General features: G+C 46.6%; 2 protein-coding genes across 5 annotated transcripts; one reads left to right on the top strand and one right to left on the bottom strand.

Moving 5' to 3' along the window:
* Positions 1–19: 19 nt before the first annotated feature.
* On the top strand, positions 20–18051 carry BAG1 (BAG cochaperone 1). Of its 4 annotated transcripts, none has more exons than XM_081066929.1 (8): positions 20–616; positions 1971–2099; positions 3504–3586; positions 5132–5245; positions 6928–7035; positions 9789–9851; positions 10370–10460; positions 17580–18051. In XM_081066929.1, exons 1-7 carry the CDS (start codon positions 445–447, stop codon positions 10457–10459), a joined length of 759 nt encoding a protein of 252 aa, XP_080923055.1. In that variant the 5' UTR covers positions 20–444; the 3' UTR covers position 10460; positions 17580–18051. The 4 variants fall into 4 exon arrangements, with proteins under 4 accessions (XP_080923055.1, XP_080923054.1, XP_080923052.1 ...); XM_081066928.1 differs by lacking the exon at positions 17580–18051 and adding an exon at positions 12350–13049; XM_081066926.1 differs by lacking the exon at positions 17580–18051 and adding an exon at positions 11177–11442.
* On the bottom strand, positions 15730–23968 carry SPINK4 (serine peptidase inhibitor Kazal type 4; the record flags this gene model as incomplete). Its single annotated transcript, XM_081066930.1, has 4 exons — positions 15730–15775; positions 17152–17264; positions 18707–18747; positions 23908–23968. 4 exons carry the CDS (start codon positions 23966–23968, stop codon positions 15730–15732), a joined length of 261 nt encoding a protein of 86 aa, XP_080923056.1.
* Positions 23969–24604: the final 636 nt, after the last annotated feature.

Below are 24604 nucleotides of genomic sequence, written 5' to 3'. Positions count from 1 at the left end.
GTAGGGCGTGACTTCAGTTGAGTAAGGTGGGGCTTCGGCTCAATAGGCGTGGCCCTGGCGGCTTTCCCCACTAGAGGGCGAGGCAGCGGCCCGGCCGGCTCGGAGAAGCGGGGCTGGTAGGCCCGGGCGGGGAGGGGCGGGACGGGGAAGTAGTTCCGTGGGGTTGCCACACGCGGTGCTCAGCTGGTGTGGTGCTCAGCTCCTACCGCTGGGCGGGTACCAAGCGCGGATCTGGCGGAGCGCAGTGGCGCGCGAAGACAGCGAGGCGACCGGGAGCGGCTGGGCCCCCGGCGGCGCGCCCCTCGGCCGGGCCGGGAGCAGCGCCAGTCGGTGCCCTTGGCCGAGCGCGGTCCGCCTCAGTCTCAGCGATCCTCCGTCCCGAGTGCGGCCAGAGGGCATGTCGGATCCACCAGGGGCGCCGCCGCCGGCGCTCGCAGGCCGCGGATGAAGAAGAAGAAAGCGCGGCCTCGCTCGGCCTGGAGCGAAGAAGTGCCACGGAGCGAAGAGGTGACCGAGAGCGAAGAGGTGACCCTAAGCGAAGAGGTGGCCCTAAGCGAAGAGGTGGCCCAGAGTGTGGAAATGGCGGCAGCTGGGCTCATCGTGACTGTCACCCACAGTGAGCACGGGTGGCCGGGGGGGCGCCCTGCTGGGCTACGAAAGTCTGGCGGGGTCTGTGCGTTTGGCCCCGTGTCCTCCGGAAGCGGGTGCCCTGGGTTTGTCCGGGCGTCCGGAAGTGTGGGTTCTGTTTGTGTCCGTGGGGCTGTCCGTGTCCAGGGCTTCTGTCTGCACACCTTTCCGTATGGCCGCTGTATTTGGTCTCAGGTCGTGTGTGTGTCCTTGACGTCCGTACGTCGTGGTCCTGGCTGTATGTGCTGGTGTGTGCGCCTGCACGGTTATTGTGGGACTTTGTGTCAGGCTTGTATTGGACCGTGTGCGTGATTGCTGTGTTGCTGGACACCTGTGTGTGCGGAGTCTGAACTGTCCGCTGTCTGAGTGGGCCCTGGGTCCAGGCACACTCCTGACACCCTTTGGGTCTGTCTCCTGGTGGAGTTGACACAGAACTAAGCAGTCAATTCACTGGAGAGCTGAGTCCACGAGATTTCCTCAGGACCCGAAGACCCCAGGGCCTCCCAATCTGGAGGCCCTGATTCTGGATCCTGCAGTTTTGAGTGGCCTTGGCATGGTTCCTTCCTAGGCATCCGGTTCCTTCTCCGTGAAGCAGAGTTGGTAACACTTGTCCCTCTGACTTCACATCTGTTGAGCAGGCCCAAGGCTTAGCCTAATGCACTGGACATACGCTACTTCTTTACTGTCCACATACCTGGAAAAGAATCGGCACTTCTGCTCCAAAAAGAAATTTTTTGCTGTTTGAGTTTATTCACTCATTTGTCTATTTACTGAGCACCAACCATGTATGTGCCCATTGGGAAAAACAGCCCCTTGCTCATTAGGAGACAAAGGCCAGTATAGTGTCCAGTACAGGGCAGTCCGACCACAGGAGACAGATGGCTTGTAGTGGAAAGCATGGACTTTGGAATCAGATCCGAGATCAAGTTCTGATTCCATTCTGGTCTCCATAGTCCGTTCTTAACTGGACTGAACTCATAGTTTGCTTATCTGTGAAATGGGGAATAATAGGTAGTACCTACTTCATAGGGTTGTTTTGAGGATTAAATGAAATAATGCGTGAAATAAGCTCAGTCAGCCCCTTGTGCATGTTAAGTCCTTAAAATATTAGTTGATAGCACTAATATTGTTAGTTATTGTTATATTATTGTTATAATAGAGGAAACAAAAATCCTTGAGCAGATCACTAGAGGAAAGCCGGGCAGATGGGGGGAGAGGCCGTTTGGAGTAAATGGCATAGGGACTGGATCTTGAAGACTGTGTAAATAAATACAATAAAATGTCAGTCTGTATTGGTTTGTGTGAAAGAATTTTCTTCATCGAACGCTTTTCTCTCTCCCAAGGCAATGAGAAGCATGACCTTCATGTTACTCCGCAACAGGGCTGCAGTGAACCAACCGTCCAAGACCTGGCCCAGGTTGTGGAAGAGGCCACAGGGGTCCCGCTACCTTTTCAGAAACTCATATTTAAGGGTAGGCATTTCTCTTCCAACTTTGAGCCCTTATGGCCAAGTGGCCTATTGAAATAAAATAAAACTGCCTTACCTTGCCTGATGGTAACTCTCAGTTTTTCAAACTGGGATTCTTATTTGCTGTTTGAGTTTATTCACTCATTTGTCTCTTTACTGAGCACCAACCCGGTGTCTGCCCAGGTGTGCCCGTGGGAAAGACTTGGAGGAAAAAACAGTCATTTATTCCTTCAGCAAATATTTATTGAAGACCTACCATGTACTGGATACTTCCAAACATTTGGTCAAGTATTAGAGTTGAAGTCATATGAGGGTGGCAGAAATGTTACCATTTTTGATGAAGCACATAGGCAGTCTTGCCCAGCTCAGTTAGATCCTCTTCTCATTGTATGGTCATGTGGTACTCCCTACCACTTCAGCATAACTTGTATTGAAATTACTGGTAAATAATTATTTTCATAGTTGCTGACCATTTGATCTTTTTGTTAGAATAACAAACGCTGTGAGGGCAAAGATACTGTTATATGTCCAATGCTCGGCATAGTGCTGACGCAGAAAGGGTGTTGAATGAACAAACTTACCAGGGGCTTGGCTGTGACAGGCCCAGTGGATGATGCTGATTTCATCCAAGACCCACTCCCGGTCTTCCCATTCCAATGGGAACCCATTATTTTGTTGTCAGTGGGGCCAGATTTTTCCCATTTGGTGCCCTTCCTAATGGGATAATTTATACTTCATAAGTGTAACTCATTGTCTTTTTAAAAATATTTCATTTTAGAATTATAAAGGCAATGGAAATCCAAGTTTTAAAATGGAGGAAACACAAAGAAGAGAATGTTCTCCTGGATAAAACCCCTCATAACATTTCAGCATATTTCTATCCAGTCTTTTTGTTTGTTTGTTGGTCTTGTCACATGGTAGTATGGATTCTTGTTTGTGGTTTGTTTTTTTTTGTTTTTTAGTTGACAAAACTGGGATCATATTGATTATAGTTTTTATACCATTTGTTTCTTTATGACATGGGGTATTCAATATTTATTGTGGCATTGAAGTTTCTCGAATAAATGAGCTTTAATGCCTACAAAGTGTTCTGTTGTACCGATGTATAGTTAATCGATGTAGTTAATCAGTGTCCTATTCCTAAATTTTTGGCTCTTTCCAATTTCTATTATGAATAAGGTTGCAGTCAAAATTATTGTATAACAGTTATTGTGCAAGACATGTCCAGTTATTTGTTTAGGATAAACATCTGAAGTGAAATTACTAGGTCAAGACACTTCTAAAAACATTACAACAATTTATCCTCTTCTATTTAGTGAACACAATTGTTTATCTCCTGTAGCCTTGCTGAAATCTATTTTCAGTGTTGTGCAATTGTTACAACTTAGCATAACTTTCTTCTCTTCAGGAAAATCTCTGAAGGAAATGGAGAAGCCGTTGTCTGCACTTGGAATACAAAATGGTTGCCGGGTCATGTTAATTGGGAAAAAGGTAAACTGCTTTTTTTCACCAGGATACCTCCAAATCAAATTGACTAAGGTCTTTTATGCATATTTCTGTTTAGAAGACCAAATTGGTGGACCCAGATTCTGCATTGGTGAAATAGCTCTCTCTAAAAAGATGTAGTCTTTATCTGTTTGATAGGATTGCCAGTTTTGTTCTCAATGGGCCCTCTGGAGCCCGTTGGGTAAAGTTTCCGCTCTGGAAGTTGGGAGCAGTTGTGTTGCCTCAGTAAGTCAGCTTTTGTGTTAATGGTGGAATCTCAGTCTGGTTAAATAGGTGCCCGAGGCAGGCCTTACTCACTTGGAGGGAATTTGCAAGAGAATATTTTGTTAAAATAAACTTGTAGGTTTTAAAAATAGGTACTCTGTGCAAGTTTTAGGAGACTCTCCCTTTCAACACCCTTTTTTACTAAAGTCTCACACAGGAAAACAGTCTGGCTGGAAAGAAAGGTTCAGACTAAAGAACTGGGAGAAAAAGAGACGGTTGGTGACAGGTGAGGACAGTAGCTAGCCTCTGGGGTGATGAGAGAGGGCCATGGCCAGGCCTGCATTGTGACACAATGTAATTGTTGGTCAGATGAAGACGTTCCCTCACTTTGAGTGAGGTGACTGACTCAGTGCAAAGAGGGCAGAGATTAGCGACATGGAGGCAAAGAAAATTTAGTCCACACTTGGAACTGCCAGGGGACTGGCGCTTAGGATTTGGCCATAGAGATGAATGTAAAGAGTTTGGGATAGTATAAGAGTAGGAAGCGGCTGGCCCTGGCTACCAATTGTTTAGGTGAAAGAAGGGGAAATATTCTGGATTCCTTGCTCAATGGTCAGGGAGAATGGTGATGGGGAATAGGCAGAACTCACAGGCTGAGGTTGAAGAAGCTATAGGAGCCCGATTGGAGCTGTCCTGAGGTGTGTGGCGCCAACTCTGATTCAAGTCTCAGCTCCACCTCTTTGGGGCTATGTGACCTTAAGTTACTTTATAATAACCTCAGTTTCATCATCTAAAATAGTACCTACCTCATTGTGTAAGACTTAAAACACTAATACGGGTAAAGTGCTTAGGATCATGCCTGGCATAGAGGGAATGCTAAATAAAAGTATTATCATCATCATCATATTCAATGGGGAAACTCAGTGGGTGACTTTTTGGAATTCTGTTTAAAGGAATAGTAGAATTCCACCTGTCTCGCCATTCTGGACTCCTTACAGATGTTCACTGTAAATCATTCACCCCTCAGGCTTCTGTCTGGCTGTTGATGATCAGCCCCAGGCTGAGGTTGAATCTGGCTCCATTCTGTGAATGAAAGCTGTCAGGGCCTTCGCCAGAATGTTTATCTAGTACCTTCTCTCAAGTCTACAGTCTTTGTAAATGGAAAGAAAACCTTAATGTATAACCCTCTAACTTACTTTCCAAGAAGTAGCAGAGTTAAGACTTTTTCTAGATGAGTAGTTTAGCCCAATTGTGGTCAGATTTCTTTTCCTGACAGAATACTGTTCCTGGTGATCACTGGCTTCATTTTATTCTTACACATTTTAGAATAGTCCAGAGGAAGAGGTTGAACTAAAGAAGTTGAAAGATTTGGAGAAGTCTGTGGAGAAGATTGCTCACCACCTGGAAGAGTTGAACAAGGAGCTTACTGGAATTCAGCAGGTAACTCTCTGTGGACTTTAACTTTAACTTCTCTAAGAATTTTTGTGGAGATACAAATGTGGTTATGAGGGCAGGCTCTGTCATCAGACTCCCTTGGTTCATATTCTGGCTCGACCCTTTCTATCACTGTGAGCAAGTTTGCCTTTGTCTAGAGTTCCTAATCTGTAAAAAGGAGAAAATGATGGTATCTCCCTCTTAGGATTGTTGTGACGATTAAATAATGTAGTTTGAGCTTGAAACATGCTAAGTGCTTTGTAAGTGTTATCGTTATTTTCAAACCCCAGCCAGCATCCATTTGTACTCCTAGGAGAGCACCTGCTGTGCTAGGATCATGTATTGTCTGAAATAGAATACGTAACTTCTCTCAGTCTAGTTGTTATAATGTGTTTAGCAAAGCAAAGAACATTGTTGATTCATAGGACATCCAAGTTGAGTATGATCTTAGTGGGATGCAGTCATCTAATTCAATTAGAGATAGGGTACTGAAACCAAGTAAAGATTAGAAACAGCCCCAAACTACTTATTTCTTTTTGATCTCCTCATTTTGTAACATTAATGGATGTATGTTTGTGTTTTAATTACAAAAGTAATACATGCTGATTATATACAACTTTTAAATAAACGTGAGCACTAGTAGGGAAAACAAAAATGATCTGTAAGGCCTCCACTCAAAGATAACCATTACTAAAAACTGGAATCTGTTTTTCCATCTTAAAAAAAAAAATTAGTATGATGTCATAAACACTTTTTAAATGGTTCTTTTATTGGATTAAAAAATTGAACATTTTCCTATGTCGTTAAAAATGATCATACTTTTCAAAGCTTGCATAACATTTCATCATTTTTGAATGTATCATGGTTTACCTAACCAAGTCTCCATTGTTCATCACAAAACATAATTTTACCATTTTGCGTAATGCTTCTTTGAATGACCTTGGACATAAATCTTTTTTGACTATTTCTGATTTTTTTGGTAGAATAAATTCTTTGAGTTGGAATTGCTGGCTAATATTTACTGCATGTTGTCAAATCTCTCTGTGTAACTTTTGGCTTTCATAAACATCCTCAAAGATCCCTGTTGTCACCAACTAAACTGTTCATTTGGCCAGCAATGTGAATAAACAGCAAGACAATTTAAAATAAATAATGTAAGTGCTGCCATTAGTTAGCATATGTCTGTGTCAGGAATTTTATTAAGGGTCTATATATATTCACCTTTATCCTCACAGTAACCGTATGGGGTGTGGGTGTCATAATCTCCATTTTAAAAATGAGGACACTGAGGCACAGATAGGTTAAATAACATGTTCAAGCTCATAAGCCAGTAAATGGCAGTCAGAATTCAAGCCCAGACCTGTCAAACTCTAACCCCTGTGCTCTTAATGCAGGTGTATGTGCTCTTGTGTGTAGGTATATGCTTCTGACTTCTCCAGAGCTAGGCTGCAGGAGGCATTTGCAGCCCCAGTGGGCCACATGAGATAGAATAGCCTATTTCATGGCTCAGGACAGCCCAATGCCAGCTTTTCTGTTTTTTTCCAAGAGATAAAGTTATAGGTCTAAAGTCTGGCCCAGCCTGTTGGGGGGAATGTGGGTTCAGTATGTGGCTGCTTCATCAGTGCCTTGGCTTGGAGTTTTCCATCAGCCTCAAGAAACCCTTGCAAGAATGCATTATTTCTCCACAGGGTTTTCTGGCCAAGGATTTGCAAGCTGAAGCTCTCTGCAAACTCGATAGGAGAGTAAAAGCCACAATCGAGCAGTTTATGAAGATTCTGGAGGAGATTGACACACTAGTAAGTAAATACTCAGCTGAGCAGAACTAGTTTCCTTTGACTACATTTCAGTTGCACTCTTTCAGTAACTCACCCTATCGCCTGAATATATCGAACACCTGCTGTATTCCAGACATTGCTAGGTCCTCTGTGAATACACAGAAAGATAAGACAGTTCCTGATTTCTAGTCACTTACATCCCACCAACATAGAGCTTTTGTCATGTTTATTGATGTGTACTAATAGCTTCTAATCCTCACGAAGCTGGGATCCAAATGATCCGTGGTCTCATGGTCAGAGAAACACAGGACTTCACTTTCGTGATACGCACATGACTGATATTCCACTGAGCTCATTACCTGTGAGGAATTCATCCAGATCTAGCTCTTGTGAGCTTGTTGGGAATCATTGACACTATGTTTCCTTTTACAAATGATGGTAATGGTATCTCTAGCCTGGTGCCTTATTCTTTTTTACTTAAAGTCTTGTTACCTAAAGTTGCCTGATTTATTAAAATCTGATTTATAACCAATTGGTTATATTAGGTTGGTACAAAAGTAATTGCAGTTTAAAAGGTTAAAAATAATTGCAAAAATTACAATTACTTTTGCACCAACCTAATATTAACATCTTCACCCCAGTGCATTTGACAAGTTGAACCAGCTTTTTTTTTTTTCAATTATAGTTGACATTCAATATTATTTTATATTAGTTTCAGGTGTACAGCATAGTGGTTAGACATTTATATAATTTAGGAAGTGATCCCCCTGATAAGTCTAGTATCCATCTGGCATTATACATACTTATTACAATATTATTGACTGTATTTCCTATGCTGTACTTTACATCTCTGTGACTGTTTTGTAACTACCAATTTGTACTTCTTAATCCCTTCACGTTTTTCACTCATCCTCTCAACCCTCCTCCCTGCTGGCAACCATCAGTTTGTTCTCTGTTTCTATGAATCTGTTTCTGTTTTGTTTGTTCATTTATTTTGTTCTTTGGATTCCACATATAAGTGTAATCATATGGTATTTTTCTTTCTGTCTGACTCATTTCACTTAGTATAATACCCTCTAGGTCCATCCATGTTGTCTCATAATGCCTCATTCTTGAGGTTGAATTACTCTGCTTGGGATTCTGTGGAGGGTGAGAGAGTTTGAAAAAAAGAAGCAGAAGGTGCTTTTCCTGCCACAATAAGATCATGGTCTGGCCAGGACATGGTATCCATACATAGGAAACAGTGAAAGGACAAAGTCTGTGTTATACGAGGTCTGGCAATTAAGTTTGCAAACTTGCCACCATGCGCTTTTATTGGCAGCACTGTACAAACAACTTGGTAAGGTTTCATAACCTTGGTATATCAGTTACTCACAACTGTGTTCGTGTTGACATGTGGTGGTATCTTGCTGAGTGGCGTTTATTATTGTTGTCACGTGTTTTTGTGTGCCATTGTGAGAATGTCTGAGCTTGAATTAGAGCAACAAACAAACATTAAATTTCTCATTAAACGTGTCAAGAATGGAAGTGAAATCAGGGACATGTTACTCCAAGTTTATTGGCATAATGCCATGAAGAAAATGGCAGTATACAAATGGATTAAATGTTTTCCTGAGAGGAGAGAATGCATCACTGATGAAGAGAGGTCAGGGCAGCCAGTAACAAGCAGAACTGATGAAAACATTACAAAAATTCATCGAATTGTGCGTCAAAATCATTGGCTAACTGTGAGAAGCATAGCAGACCAAATAAACATTGATAGAGAAACAGGAAAATCTTAACCGAAAATTTTGGCATGAGAAAGGTGTGTGCAAAATGGTTCCGAAGGAGCTCACTGATGAACAAAAGCAAAGGAGAGTCGAAGTTTGCCAAGACCTTTTGGAGAGGCAAGGCGATGTTTTGGTCTGTGTTATCACTGGTGATGAAACATGGGTGTACCAATAAGACCCTGAAACAAAGCATCAAAGTGCACAATGGAAGTCAGCCAATTCTCTATGACCAAAAAAGTTCCGTCAGTCCAAAACAAGTCAAAATGATGTTGCTAAACCTTTTTTGATATCAGAGGCATTATTCATTATGAATTTGTACCAACTGTACAAATAGTTAAGCAAGTTTACTATTTGGAAATGCTGAAAGGCTGCATGAAAAAGACGAAATCTACCTGAATTTTTTGCCAACAATTCATGGCTCTTACATCATGACAAGGCACCAGCTCACACGGCACTGTCTGTGAGGGAGTTTTTAGCCAATAAACAAATACATGTATTGGAACACTCCCCTACTCACCTGATCTGGCCCCCAATGACTTCTTTCTTTACCCGAAGATAAAGGGAATATTGAAAGGAACATATTTTGATGACATTCAGGACATCAAGGGTAATATGACGACAGTTCTGATGGCCATTCCAGAAAGAGTTCCAAAATTGCTTTGAAGGGTAGACTAGGCGCTAGCGTCGGTGCATAGCTTCCCAAGGGGAGCACTTCGAAGGTGACTGTAGTGATATTCAGCAATGTAGGATGAGTTCACGAACTTAATTGGCAGACCTCGTAGATCAGTTTCTATGGCTCAGACACTGAGAATAAAGGGCGTTATTATAGGGACAAGAGCCATAGAAGGGGCATGGAGGATACAGACCCAGAGAAATGATTCCTGAAAATGCATGTCTCATTCACAGTGGTGACCTATGACCTATTTAGTATACTGTGGGTATTTCTGATGTGTTCTTATATCATTTTACTGGAGATCATTTACGTGTCAACTTATTCTCCCATAGATTCTGCCAGAAAATTTCAAAGACAGTAGACTGAAAAGGAAGGGTTTGGTGAAAAGGGTTCAGGTGAGTTGTGTGATAGAGCATTATAAAGTGTAATGTGTTGGTGTGTGTGTTTTATCTGTTCAAAATAGGGTATAGTAGAATTGTGTGTGGCTTCTTTTGGTTGTTACTCAGCATGAACCCAGAACATGAGAATTGCTCCTTTCTTGTCCCTGTCATTATATATCTGAATTTAAACTAATAGGGAAGGAAGATCACTGGAGAGCAGATCAGGCTGACACACAAGTCAGGGAGGCTCCATTCATATGTACAGTGCCCCCTGAAATTGTACAGTTGCGGTGACAAGGCTTCCTGTCCTCACCACCCTTTTGAGGGTTGTGGGCCTAGAGCATTGTCAGAAACCCTGGTCCTACGCATCCCTCTACTTCCCTCTTTTTACTTTGGAGCCCAGGCCATCCCTGCACAGCCTGTTTCAACCTGAATCAGTCACCCATGGGTTCACCAGAATGGCTGAGCACAGAGCCATGCATGGACAGGGATTGGCCAGCCCTGGATGGACCCTCACTACATTGTATCTTTAGGCGTTCCTAGCTGACTGCGACTCAGTGGAGCAGAACATCTGCCAGGAGACGGAGCGGCTGCAGTCCACAAACTTGGCCCTGGCCGAATGAGGTGAGGTGGAGAGAGGCTGTACTGCCCTGAAGATCCACGTCACCAGCTCTGCCCTCTCTAGGATAGAAGTCACATGATTCCTCTAGGGCTGCTGGGGACAATTGGCCAATTGCCAGTTTTCCTTCTCCTATACCTGTTCTCAATGAACGAGTATTGTCTTTACAATCTTAAGTAGAGCTCCTGTCTGTTTTCTCGCTCTGTCTCTGTGCAGCTGCTCTGTCTCTGTGCAGCTGCTCTGTCCAGCAGCCCACTTTGTCTGGGGAGGGCCTCCCCTGACCATTTCTTCCCTGCTCTTTTGACCCTTGGGCTGGTGAGAGCTCTTGTTTGTCCTGAGGTAGTTCGGGTTTATAGGCCACCCTGGTCTTCAGACACATGAAGCCTTTTTGCCCTTGTGATCCCGTAGCCCCAGAGCTATCACCCAGAACCACTGGGAGGTGGTATTTAGTCGGGAATATTGGCAATGGCTCGGAACAGATGTTTGGCACAATGGCAGTCAAGTACCTCTCGTCGTGACCTAATTCCAGAGTCGCTGGCCGGGTTGTTGGTTCACAGACCCTGTCCTCATCTCCCAGTGACCCTGTCCAGCCACAGGCCAGGAGATCTCGGGGGGTCATTCCTGGGGTGGGGCCTGTGGTTGATGTATGGACTTCCTTGACCCCAAGCAAATCTTTAGAAGGTTAGACCCCAGTGTTGACTGAGTCTCTGCTTGAAACCAGGCCAGAACCAGAGTGAGTACAGCAAGCAACCATAAATTCTCAGGAGTTCCTTCAAAGGCATTTCTGTTAGCCGTACCCATCTGAGATCTACATTTCCTTCAAGCCTGTTCCTGTCCTTTTTGTGGCCTCCCCCACACACACCCATTGTTGTTTAAAAAAAAAAAAAAGTTTGTATGCAATACAAATCAGAAGTAGAAGAGTGTTTAAACTTTTTTTTGTTGAAGTGTAGTTGTTATTTTAATAAAGTCAAGAACTCTTAAACTGGTCAGCTGCTGTCACCTCATTTCTTCACACGGTGCCCAGGAGTCAGGGGCTCCTAACAGGCCACTCTGAAGCCAACCTTATTTGGCTGAGAGGGCATCACTGAAGTCCCAGGAATTTAGGACTGCGTGGGTGGGACCTAGGATAAGGTGGTGGTAGGGTGGAGAAGTGGATGAGGCTCAGGGCCCAGCCCATCCTACCCCCAGCTATAATCAGAGCAGTTGAGTACTTTCTGTTTTTATGTTACAGTAGCTGTGTGGCCTTGGGCCACAGTGTTTAATGAGAAGTTACTGTGTGCCAGATACTGTTTTAAGTACTTTAGATGTATTAGTCATTTAATCCTCATACAACCCAGGAGGTAGACAGATAATATCCCATTTTAGAGATGAGGAAACTGAGAGTTTAGGTAATTTGCTCAGGGACATAGAGTAAGTGGCAAAAAAAAAACCAGGACACCAAAGCCAGGACACCAAGCTGGGCGGTTTGATTCAGAGCCCATGCTCTTAATCTCTACTGTATTGCCTCCCAGTCGACACAGAGTGGTGTGTTCTCACTGTCTCTCTTCTTCTCACTCTATTTATCTCCCATGTTGGTCTCCACTTCCCCTCTCTGTCCCTCTCCAGAGCATCATGAGTGATCATAAAGTACAAATCTTACCATATCAGTTCCCTGCTTAAAAACCTCCAATGGCTTCCCAATTCTGTTAGGAAAAAGGCCAGCGTCCTTACCATGTGCTCTCTCCCATCTCATCTCAGGCCACTCTCCTGTTTGCTTTCTGCAGCCAGCCACTCTGGTCTTTGTTCAGGTCCTCAAATGCTCTGTACACTCTCCTTTCCTGGAGTTTTTGCACGTGCTGTTCTTCTTGGACAGCTCCTCACTACCCTTCTTCCCCTCCCCCATTTCCCTTCCTAGGTAACTCCTATTCATCCTTCAGAACTTAACTCAAATGTGTCTTCCATGGAGAAACCTCACTTACTGTCTGAGAACTTATCAAGCTCCCTCTCACAGTTTGCCATAACTTTTCTTTCATGTATCATAGTCTGTCATGATTTATTTATGGGATTATTTGATTTAATACATATTTGCCTTTAACACTCGACTGTAAAATTCTTTGGATTAAGGAGCTTCTTTGTCTTATTAATAGCAGATTTGAAACACAGTGTCTGGTTTATAGTATCTAGGTACTCAACAAATTTTTGGAGAATGAATGAATGTTGAACGTATACATCAAGAGTGAAAATCCTGGGGTGGCCGGGTGGCTCAGTTGGTTAGAGTGTGAACTCTGAACAACAGGGTTGCCAGTTCGATTCCCACATGGGCCAGTGAGCTGTGCCCTCCACAATTGTATTGAAGACAATGAGCTGCCGCTGAGCTTCCAGAGGGACGGCCGGATGGCTCAGCTGGTTAGAGCGCGAGCTCTCAACCACAAGGTTGCCAGTTTAATTCCCTCATGGGATGGTGGGCTGCGCCCCCTGCAACTAAAGATTAAAAACGGCGACTGGACTTGGAGCTGAACTGTACCCTCCACAACTAGATTGAAGGACAATGACTTGGAGCTGGTGGGCCCTGGAGAAACACACTATTCCCCAATACTCCCCAATAAAAATTTATTTAAAAAAAAAATAAGTGAAAATTCCACAGCTGCACTTGGTGACTGAAGCTCTGTCAGCACCAATTTTTCGGTCCCAGGAATTTATAGCCTCAACAGCCATCATCTTAAGGGCTAAAAAAAAGAGTCCCGAATTTATAGCCTCAACAGCCATCATCTTAAGGGCTAAAAAAAAGAGTCCCTAAGGCATGGGCTGCCTGGTAGATGTGCAGGATGGCGACTGGGACCTGTACACATGCCACTCACCCAGACCTGCCCATCCACAGGGCATCTCTGCCTGTGAACAGGGAGAAAACATCTCTTCACATCTCTTGTCAGTTGCCCCCTTTCCTGGGACATTATCAGTCCTACTGCAGGGGAACAAATGGGGCTCAGTGATCCCCCAAACTTCTCAGCTTCGCAGAGCTGGAAGATTCTTCCATACATGATCTATTTAGTCAACAATTTCTAATTATCCTCCTTAAAGGTTAACTCTTCTGAGAAGCCCTTTTTCGTCTGATAGTTGGGCCTCTTTTAGTTAAAAGTACCAGAAACTTAATTTCAAAAAGATTGTTGAAACGGAAAGTTTATTGGCAGGATGTCAAGTTATCCCATGTAACTGGAAAGTTGAAGGACAGCTGGGCTTCAGGAACTCAAAGACTGCACAGAATCACTCTCCATATATCTTTGTATGTCAGCATCATTCCCTCAATCCTGCTTTTTCCACAAAGTAGGAAACTTGACTTCCAGTAGCCCCCGTTTTGCACATCTTATAGCCTCACTACCAGAGAGGAACTGCCTCTGTTTCCTTGTTTCCAATTTGAAAAATCCTGAAGAAGAAACTTTTGGCCAAATCATCAATGGCCAGGTCAGCAGAGTCACATGCCATTGATGGGGACTTTAGAGGTCCCCACTTATGTTTCAGGGCAGTTCCCAGAAACAGGGCCATAGTTTCCATATCTGTAAAGTGAGGAATTAGGTATTTTTTCCGCTGTGGTGCCTGGCACATTGCTCAGATGTAACCTCTGTGATTCCTCATTGTGTGAGCGGAAACTTGGAAGGGCTTCTCTGGGGAGAAGCTTGGCTGAGCTTTGCCAGTTGGGTGTAAGAGGAGAGTCCCACTTAAGGCAGAGACTTTTAGATGATGCAAATATACATACTCCTACAGTCAGCGAGCTCCTGATTTTCAGCTTAGCCCACGGCCAACCAGCTAAAAACTTGATTTCCCAATCTCTGTGCTAGCATGGACCAGAGATTCTTCCATACATGGAAGACCAGAGACTACATTTTAGCCAATGGGATGGAAACTGTGTACATCTTATGGGAAGCATCTTCAGAAGCAGCAGTGTGCCTTTTCCTCCTCTGTGGGCTGGAATGCAGACATGGCTGGATTTGGAGCAGCTGTCTTGGACCTTGAGGTGGAAACTGACAAGGATGGCAGAGTAATACAGAAGGAGCATGCAGTTGGCATACCGCATAGGTCTATGTGAGGGAAATAAACTTCTGGGTAAGCCCCTGGTATTTTGGCTTTTTGGTTTCTCACAGCCAAACTTAATCCTACATTATTTATGTTCCGGATGGGAAACCGGAGTTTCTGTTATCAGTAGCAGTAGAAGGGCCAATAGATAACCCCACAGTCCCCTGTAACAGTTGTGGGTCTATCAGCAGCAATTCCTGCTTAGGGTCCCATTTCTGAGGTTCAAGGAATGTTGATTCCTGCCTTCCCTGTCCTGACTTTCCTCCTAGACCTTGTTGCGTGTGTTTTCCCACAGGGCGTTTTCTGCGTTACCTGCCCACCCTAGAGCAGGAATCGGAATCCATGTGAAACTGTTTCCACCTGGCCAGGCCCCTCTCACCCCCCGCACCCCCGTCACCACCATTATCAAGAGGTTCCTTCTATAGGCTTTGGCCTAAAGACGGGGTGTTTGACATGTATCTCAGGCTGGGGCCTCTGGTGGGATTTCTGAATGCAGTGTGCCTGGGGTTGTGTTTAATATCAACATATTTAACAACCAGTCAGAGCAGATATTGACCAAAAGAGCAGAGCAGAGCCTGGAGTCTTCCTGCTGTGTGTGGCCAGCGTGCAGGGAGACATCCACGGGCTTGGCGGGGGCACCTATGTCAGCTGTTACAGACCTAGTTCAATATTTTAACGAGCATTTCAGTTATACCATGTACATCGTGCTTGTGTCTGGGTCCGTGTGTGTGTTAATATGAGACTTGGGGTGCTGGGTTAGCCAGGGAGAAAGCTATGAGGGGGTGTGGAACCCTCGCAAAGTCTTTTGAAGCTGGGCCATACCCCCTGGCCTTGGCAGAGGGTATAGATCTCACCTAGGTTCTTGGCCTCCGTGACAGGCCAGGCTAGAGCAGACAGGAGCCCTGGGCAGAGAGAATCCTAGGACCAGGGGCTGCCTCTCAAACAGGGAAAAAATACCTGGGAGTTCTAGGGAGACATGTGACAGGGTTAAGGAGCACTGGAGCAGTGGACAGGATACCAGTTTCAGAGTAGGCAGGACAGGGTAAGATCCCTCCCTCACTCTCCCCTCTCCCCCTGCCGCCGCTCCACGACCACCTCCCCAGAGTCCCCAAAGACTTGGCCCACTTGGCTGCGTTGGGCTGGATCTTTTATTTCACGTCACACCGTCTCCACTCCCACCCTTGTTCTCTATCCTGAAGCTTCATGGCTTAAGCAGCTCCTGTGGGATCAGCATTTGCTATCCTTCACGATCTGGATGTCCTGTTTGGTTTTCCTAGGATCACAGGAGACAGGGATGAAGCCAGGAACCGTTATGTACCCTCCAGGAACCCTGGCACAGTCCATCCAAACACCTGTTGAGCTCTACACACCCAGTGTACAATGCAGGGCAGGCTGCAGGGGTCCCTAAGGACATTTTTCTACAGCTTTGCCCTGTTGCACACCCTCCCCCTGAGAGATTTCGGCTTCCTATGGTTTCAACCACGACTGCATGCTGATGGCTGCCAATCTATCTCCGGCCCAGACCTCTGTCCTGAACTCGGCATATCTCCGCTGGGATGTTCCAGAGGCTCAACTGTCCACAAACATCATCACCCACCCTGCTATATCCCCCCGTCCCTCATCCTCGCACTGGGCACCACCAACTGCCCAAGTTAGAAAGCAGCATTTGCTTTTGCCTCCTCCTTGCCCCCTCACCCCTCACATCCAGTCTCACAGCCTGCCAGTTCTCTCCCCATATACCCATGCGTGTTTAGCAATCAGGATTTCTTTCTAAGTTAGGACTGCTTCTGCACTTCTGTCTAGAGCATTGCAGCTTCCAAAGACTTTCTTCTCTTCCATGATCTCACTTAGTTCTGCCCGGCTCAAGGGTCTTGTTAATGAAGACATGAGACCAAACAGGTGACATGATGTGCCAAGGTCATGTTCTGGCCCTGCCCACCTCTCTAGACTCATTTCTTGCCTCTCCCCTATTCTTTAAACTTTATACTCCAGCATATCCAACTTCCTATAATTCCTCAAATACAAACTTTCTTTCCCTTCTAGAACTTTTCCAAACTCATTTCTCTACTTGGAATTCCCTTTCCCTGTTTCTTCATTTTCCTAGCTAATTTCTACTTATCCCTTAGAGCTGAGCTGAGGTGTCACCTCCTCTGGGAAGTATTCCCTGCTCTTGCCTTGCACCCACAGAACCCTGTACATTCCCACCTGAGCCGTTAGCATTCTATGCTGCAATTGGCTAACCATCAGCTTGGCTTCCCCCTTAGACTGACCTTATACCCCAGGACGCCAGTGATGCTGTCTAGTTTATTATGCCCTGTTGTAACCCCAAAGCCTAGCACATAGTAGGTGCTCAATAAATAATTGTTAGCTGGAGGAATAAACAAATGAGGTCACCTAGTTGGGCAGAACAAGGAATAGAACCCAGGGTTTCTGCCCTCCCCCAACCCCCCACCAGCTGTGGTTTCCTGCTTGGAACCATGTCCCTGAATTATACTCGTGCTCATTCTGTTAGGGGCAAATGGAGGACTCTTCTCAGGTCAAGTGTGTAAGAAGGAAGCGGCAGGTTAAGTCTTGTTTATTTCAGACTTGTATGCGCTAGAGATGGGGCCCACCCAAGCAAGCAGAGGGGAAAGTGTGGGGTGGACTTACATCCGAGCCAAGCAGAGTTGGCATTCATTGTTATATGTGACCCCATCAGTGCCACAGACCGGGTTGAATGACTGGAAACAGTCTGGAGTCTCTGCCATATGCTCACAGATGGGCTGTGGAAGAGAGGGAGGGCACTCAGGGATTCAGAGGCAGTGAGGGGAACCCAGGGGCTCTGCTTGGAGCCAAAGGGCCCCCAAGGGAGGAGCCAAATTCAAGAGGGCCCCAATGTGGATCCAGTGAGCATGAAACCAACCACTCAGGGCCCCTTGGCATGTCTGCCTGTGTATGCATGCATGACTGGCTGTCGCTGTGGCTGTGTGTACATTAGTGTGTACCTGTGTGCTGAGCCCAGGTGTGCCTGTGTTTATGTCCGTGTGTGGAGTGAGTGTGTACCCTCAAGCTTATGCTCGGATTCATACACTCCTCAGGTGATCCAACTGGAACCTCTGCTTCTGGCCCCCTTGTGGACCCTAGGAGACATAACCACCCATCATTGCCAGGAGGCCCCGCCTCCCCTGGGGCTACCGAACTCACCTTGGCCTGCATGACCTATCAGGACCCTGGTGTGGGAAGGTGGAGAAATGAGACAGGATTTGGGACTTCACTGAAGCTCAGTCTGAAAGGGTTTCAGGCCTGGCGTGAAGTCAGGCTCAGAACCGGTTCAGGACAGGCTTGCGGCCTGGGGTGGGGGGCGGGAGAGGGAGGCAGTGCGGTGCAGTAGTGAAGGCCCCAGGCCCTGGAGACCAGAGTTCTGCACTGACTGGCTGTGTAAACTTGGATGAGCTGTGTCTACTCTCTGAACCTTAGTTTCCTCATCTGCAAACACTGAGTAATAATAGTATTCTTCTCACATAGGGTTAATTGAAATAATGTATTAAAGTATTTGGCTCTTTGTCGCGCACAGAGTATGTGGGGCTGGGATCTTATGGGCGACGGTGAAAAGGCTGAGGCTGCTGGGTGAGAAGGTGGCTTTGGGCCTCTCGTTCACCTACGTGAAGAGTGGGTTGAGGGTCTCAAGGAAGCTACCACCACTGCCTTGGGATCCCGGGGGACATCAGACCCAGGGCCAAGGTGGAATCAGGGCTCAGGGACAACTTGGTGTCTGCGGTTCAGAGTGAAGGAATAGATGGTGGGTGTGGTTGGGAGGCTGGCATCTCCACAGGGACATTCAGTGTTCCAGGGTCACCTCTGTGGCCTGAACCCTACAGCCTGTCCATCTGCACTATACAGAGCAGAGTGCACTCGGTCCTGCTGAGTCTGGGGGAGGTGGGGGGGCGGTAGCTCACTGCTGTCAGGGGCCGTGGAGACCAAGCTGGGGCAGATCTCTCAAGGGCCTTGATGCCAGCTTTGGGACTTTAGCAAAGGGGCTGGGGCTGCTCAGCCTGGAAGGGCTAGCCCGGGGAACACACAGGCTCAGGAGGCCACCCTGGCCACGCGGGAGAGCCATTGGGGTTATCTGAGCAGGGGTGTAAAGAAGAAAAACGCTGGTTTCCCAGCATGGATGGGAGGGCTCCCTCTGCAGAAGGAAGGCCAGAACTGCAAGCAGCTGCCTTACCATTCTTGAGAAAACGAGCTTTTCTGCTGATGTTGGCACTTCTGAAAGGCAAAACAGTAAGAATTACATGATGTTAGCCCTAAGCCCCAGGTCTAGGAGTCTGAGGATTGTTTCTACAGGGGACCTGTTCCAGCGACCCCCCCCACCCAGTCTGGAATTCCTCAGGGAAAGGGAGTGAGTCACCAGGCAGTGGGGCTCCCAGAGAGCTGTTGTGACCTTGGGTTACATGAACAGAGACAGAAAGTCTAGAATTAGGGAGGTGATAGTCCAACTTGTTCCTTATTAGATTCCACTGGAATAATTGTGCCTCATGTAATAATGAAAACAACAATTCAGTTACTATGTACCAGGCATTAAGAATATGTGATCTCACCGCTCTTCACACCTCTCACTACCACGTAACAGGGAGGAATGCGGTAGGCTGCCACCTGGATTCCACCTGCAGGACCGAGGCACTCACTTCCCCAGCTGCCAAGGCTATTGGCCGCTCACAGCGAGTCCCTTCCTAGGCATTACCCTCAGAGAACAGAGCCACCTCTCCCAAAGGTTGCATCCCCTACCCGAGAACAGCCCATATCCAACGACAGGTTGATGTGGGTACAACAACATTTCTGTTCAGAACAATGCTGCGGGGCCACCATAGGATCATCAGAGGCCTCCGCTGCACTGCATGGCACTCAGCGTCCCTCACCCTTCCCAGGTGTTCATCCCATGAGCACTCCCCCATCACCTGCATGCAGATCTGAGTCTGTTTCTCGGAGAACTTGACCAACCTATGAAAGAGGCTCAGAGGTGAAGCAACACGGTTTGTTCAGGGCAGAGCTGGAGTTTGCACATGGGTCTGTCACTCCCCAGCCTGGCCCTTTCTACACACACAGGTGTGCCCCGTGGTCCCTCAAGGTCTGCATGAACTGCTTAGAGGACCTGAGCAAACTGTGATTTGACTAGCGAGTATGATGGGTGGATGAGAGAATAGGAGCCATATCTAACACCACAGGTGGAAGGAAAGGTGTCTATGTAAATTGGAGAAGGACAGGATGCTTCCTGAAGTCTCTGAAGACCTGTCTTGGGGCCAAGGGAGAGATGAGCTCTTCTCAACCTCAGGAAGAGCCTATCCATATGAGGAGGCTTCAGAAAGGCAGGTTTAGGTTCCAGAATTTTCTCTCATTGGGAGCTATGTCTCAGTGAAGGGTGCTGTCTCCAGAAGTGAAGAGCTCGGGCTGGCCCTGTGGCTCAGGTGGTTAGAGCTCCGTGCTCCTAACTCCGAAGGCTGCCGGTTCGATTCCCACATGGGCCAGTGGGCTCTCAACCACAAGGTTGCCAGTTCAACTCCTGGAGTCCCGCAAGGGATGGTGGGCAGTGCCCCCTGCAACTAAAGATTGAACACGGCACCTTGAGCTGAGCTGCCACTGAGCTCCCAGATGGCTCAGTTGGTTGGAGCGTGTCCTCTCAACCACAAAGGTTGCCGGTTAGACTCCCGCAAGGGATGGTGGGCTGCGCCCCCTGCAACTAGCAACGGCAACTGGACCTGGAGCTGAGCTGCGCCCTCCACAACTAAGACTGAAAGGACAACTTGAAGCTGAACGGCACCACAACTAAGATTGAAAGGACAACAACTTGACTTGAAAAAAAGTCCTGGAAGTACACACTGTTCCCCAGTAAAAGTCCTGTTCCCCTTCCCCAATAAAATCTTGAAGAAAAAAAAAGGAAAAATAAAAAGGTGTGTAATTTAAAAAAAAAAAAAAAAAAAAAAAAAAAAAAAAAAAGTGAAGAGCTCTCCATCATCGGAGATACACAAGGCACTGCGATTTTAGCTTTTCCTGGGAATTCTATTACGAGAGATTTCCAAGATAGAGACAAAGGAGCTGAGACGACGTGACCTCTGGCATGCTGTTTAAGCCTGGCATTGGGGCATCAAAATGCAAAGCAAGCCTTGTCTCCATACTGCTCAAAACCCTTCCATGTCATAATTGCTAACACTGGAAATTACCAAATGTCCTTCAACAAGAGAATGCATGAACTATGACTATGACTATGTAGTGGGATACAACTCAGCAACAAAAGTGGGCAACAATATGCAACACCATGGCTGAATCTCAAAAACCTGTTGAGCCAAAGAAGCCGGACACAAAAGACTACAGACTGTGTGGAGGTCAAGACCAAGGGCAGGCGGGTGGGGGGAGGGAGACGAGGGTAAGGGGGATCAAATACATGGTGATGGAAGAAGAACTGACTCTGGGTGGTGAACACACAATGGGATTTATAGATGATGTAATACAGAATTGTACACCTGAAATCTATGTAATTTCACTAACAATCGTCACCCCAATAAATAAAAAGAAAAAAAATAAAGACCAAGGGCAGCCTGGGGATGAAGGCAACCTTCTCTGAGACGTTCTAGAACAGGTCAGACTAATCTGTGGTGGAATAAAGAGCAGTAGTTGCCTCTGGAGTGGGGATTGACTGACAGGAAGGGAATCTCTGGGGTGATGGAAATGTTCTGTATCTTGATAGGGGTCTGAATTACACAAGTCTGCATTGTCAAAACTCATTGAATAAGATTGATTGAAGAAGATTCACTGAATGATAAGATTTGTGCATTTCATGGTATGTAACTGTTAGAGGACAAAAAAACATTAAAAAACATGAAGCCCTTCCATGGCTCCCTGTTATGACCACCAAACTCCTTCATTTTATGTTTAGGGCAAAGCACGAGCTGGTCCCAAACTTCCTCCTGGTCTCACTTCCTCGTGCACCTCTCCACGTCCCTCCACCCCAACTATCCTCTCTGCCTGCTCTTCTCAGAACAGACTACTTTGGCTCATGCTGTTCCCTCTGCCTGAAATGTCCTTATTCCCCTTCTCTTCCTATTGACTCACACCCTGTTTTCAAGGCTCAGATGCCACCTCCCAGAGAAGCCTTCCCTGATGTCCCCCAGAGTTTCTTGATCAAGCCTGGATTTACGCCTCTGTTTTAGTCTATTTTGTGCTACTCTAACAAAAATACCATAAACTAGGTAGGTTACAAACAACAAATATTTATTTCTCACAGTTCTGGAGGCTGGGAAGTTCAAGATGATACACCAGCAGATTTGGTGTCTGGCAAGGTCTAACCCATGCCTTCTTTTTATTTATTTATTTATTTATTTATTTTTTTTTTTACATCCCTCACACCGTGAACCCCCCTCCCCCCATCCACCACCACCCCAACCTCACACCGAGCCATCTAGAGAACATTATGTTAAGTGAAATAAGTCAGAAAGAGAAAGACAAGTACCATATGATCTCACTTATATGCGGAATCTAAAGAAAAGAATATGTGTATGAACTAATCAGAAACAGTTTTGGGGACACAAAATAACCCATGCCTTCTTACTGTGTCCTCCGTGGTGGAATGGGCTAGGGAACTCGCTGGGGCCTCTTTATAAGGGCCCTAATCCCATTCATGAGGGCTCTGACCGCATGACCTAATCACCTCCCAAAGGTGCCACCTCCCAATACCATCACCTTGGGGGTTAGGATTTCAACATAAGAATTTTGGGGGCCGCAAACATTCAGACCATAACAGCTTCTTTCCCATTACCACATGCTGTCCCACTCACTGTGGACCTGAGCTCCTCGGGGCTCCCTGTCTCTGCCGCTGTGTGGCAATGCCCCCTACATAGCAAATGTTCAGGAACTGACCACTAAAGTGCATTGTGGGGAGGAGTTCAGAACCCTGTGGTGTCAGTTTCTTCCCAGACAATGTGGGAAGAAGTTTCATTCCCCCTCCTCCAGGCTGCCTTTCACCTTGGGCCAAGGTGCCCCCTCCTCACTCAGCCAAGGCAGGCATCTGCAATGGGCACAAGGACTCTCTTCAGGGCAGGGCTCCTCAGTGTTCCCAACGGGAGAAGTACTCAGGGAAAGGAAGCGAGGCAGGAAGTAGGCAGGCTGTGCCAGGCCAGAGCCCCCAAGCCTATGGGTCTATGTCACCAGCTGAAGAAACTGGGGTGGGACTGGCCATGAGGTCAGTGGCCTTGATGTCACGCTCGGCCTTGCCCTGTAACATCATGGCTTTGTCCAGGTGGGTCCTAAGTATCTCCCTGCTTTCCCCTTTAGTCTGTTCTCAAAAGCAACCAGAGCAATTCTTTTACAACATATATCTGCTCAAAACCCTTCATTGCCTCCCAGTCACTCAGAGGAAAAGCCAAGTTCACATTGGTCTTCAAGGCCCTACCCAGTATAGTTCCCAGTTTCCTCTATTATTTCCCCTTCCATCACTCTGAACCCTGTCCCTCACTTCCCTTCAGCAGCACTGGCCTCCTTCCCGTACCTCAAACGCTCCAGGTATGCTCCTACCCCAGGGCCTTTGCATTGCCTGTTCCTGCCAGGAAACTTCTCCCAGATATCCATATGGCTCACTCCTTCAAGCTTTGGTTAAATAACAGCCTCTGAACAAGAACTCCTCTGATTTATCATTACAACCCTGTCCCAATCCCCATCATCCCGACCCTTTTTTTTTTCATTAGACTTTATCACATACATTATACCTATCTTGTTTATTGTCTGTCCCCCTCGTCCTAGCCTATTGGGTTTAAGCTCCATCAGGGAAGTTCTTTTTTATTTTGCTCACTGATGTGTCTTAAGGGCTCCAAACAATGCCTGATACACAGCAGGTGTGAAACTGCACAGGTGCCCTAAGCCCTGACGAAGCCCCATTCCAGCTACAGGCATCCAGCCCAGGGCAAATGCTCCCAGGAAGAGGGTTCCCATGTGTTCACACAGGTGCTGTCAGTCCCACAGCCACAGCCTGTGAGAGCAGACAGGAACTCAGAGGACCCAGACCAGGCTTCCCTCAGCACCACCACCCTGCACCCAGCGGTCTCCCCTGAGACAGGCCTGCTCCCTTCTGCCTCCCTGATCTCCAGCCCAGTAGTTGTTCCAGGGTCAACTTTGAACTAGAACAACCGCCTACTTTACAGCTAGAGAAACAAGTCCTTAAGAGGGGAGCAGACTTTTGCAATTCTGGGCCAGAATCAGGATCTAAACCCAGGTTTCCTTTCTCCTAGGCCAGGGCTTTCCCCACCATGGTGGAAGGGTACAGGAAGAAGGTATATGCAGGAAACCAAGGCCTCACAGGGTGCTCCAGGGCCTGCCTTTGCCCCCCACCCAAGCTCACCTACCAACACTCAGCCACATGGAATCCAGGCTCTTCCCACTCACCCCTGTCCACAATAAGGAGGACAGCCAAGGCCAGGGTAACCACCCACAGGCGGACGGCCATGCTGATCCTGGGCTGATGTGGGCTCTGCTCGCTGAAGCCTGGGCCAAGGGAAGGATGGGGCCTATTTATAGTGCGGATCCCTACCCTTATCTTATCTGGGAACAGATGGAGAGGCCAGGAGCTAATCTCTGCACCCTAGCATCTGGAAAGGGCTTGATCCGGGCAGAGATATGAGGCTCATGGTGGTAAACAGGTGGCTAGGGCCATGGGCCTGTCAGCTTTCCAGAGTAAAGAAAAGTTTGGACAGCTTACAAAGCTGATGCCAGTCTGAGGGCTGGAGAAAGAGGGAAAGGGAAATTGAAGTAGAAAGAAAAAAACAGAGAAACCAAGTCAGAGAGAGAGAGAGAGAGAGAGAGAGAGAGAGAGAGAGAGAGAGAGAAGAAAAGAGGCAGATCAGAAAGAAAGAAAGAAAGAAAGAAAGGCAACTGGAAGATAATAGGAGGCAGAAAAAAGGGGCTGGAGTTATGGATTCCTTTCTCTGTGCCTCTACCAACCAATTTTGGGACCTTGGAAAAGATGACTTTTTAACAGGGCCTCAGTTTACCGATGTACAAAATGGGGGTAATTCTGGCTGTCTCCCTCATAGGGCTGCTGTGAAAATGAGAGCCGTGATAGCAGATGGCAAAACATTTTGCA

This window comes from Rhinolophus hipposideros (assembly GCF_964194185.1).
Source record: "Rhinolophus hipposideros genome assembly, chromosome: 11".
NCBI classification, from domain to species: domain Eukaryota; kingdom Metazoa; phylum Chordata; class Mammalia; order Chiroptera; family Rhinolophidae; genus Rhinolophus; species Rhinolophus hipposideros.
The sequence above is the reverse complement of the archived record's forward strand: the minus strand, read 5'-3'. Positions and strand labels throughout refer to the sequence as shown.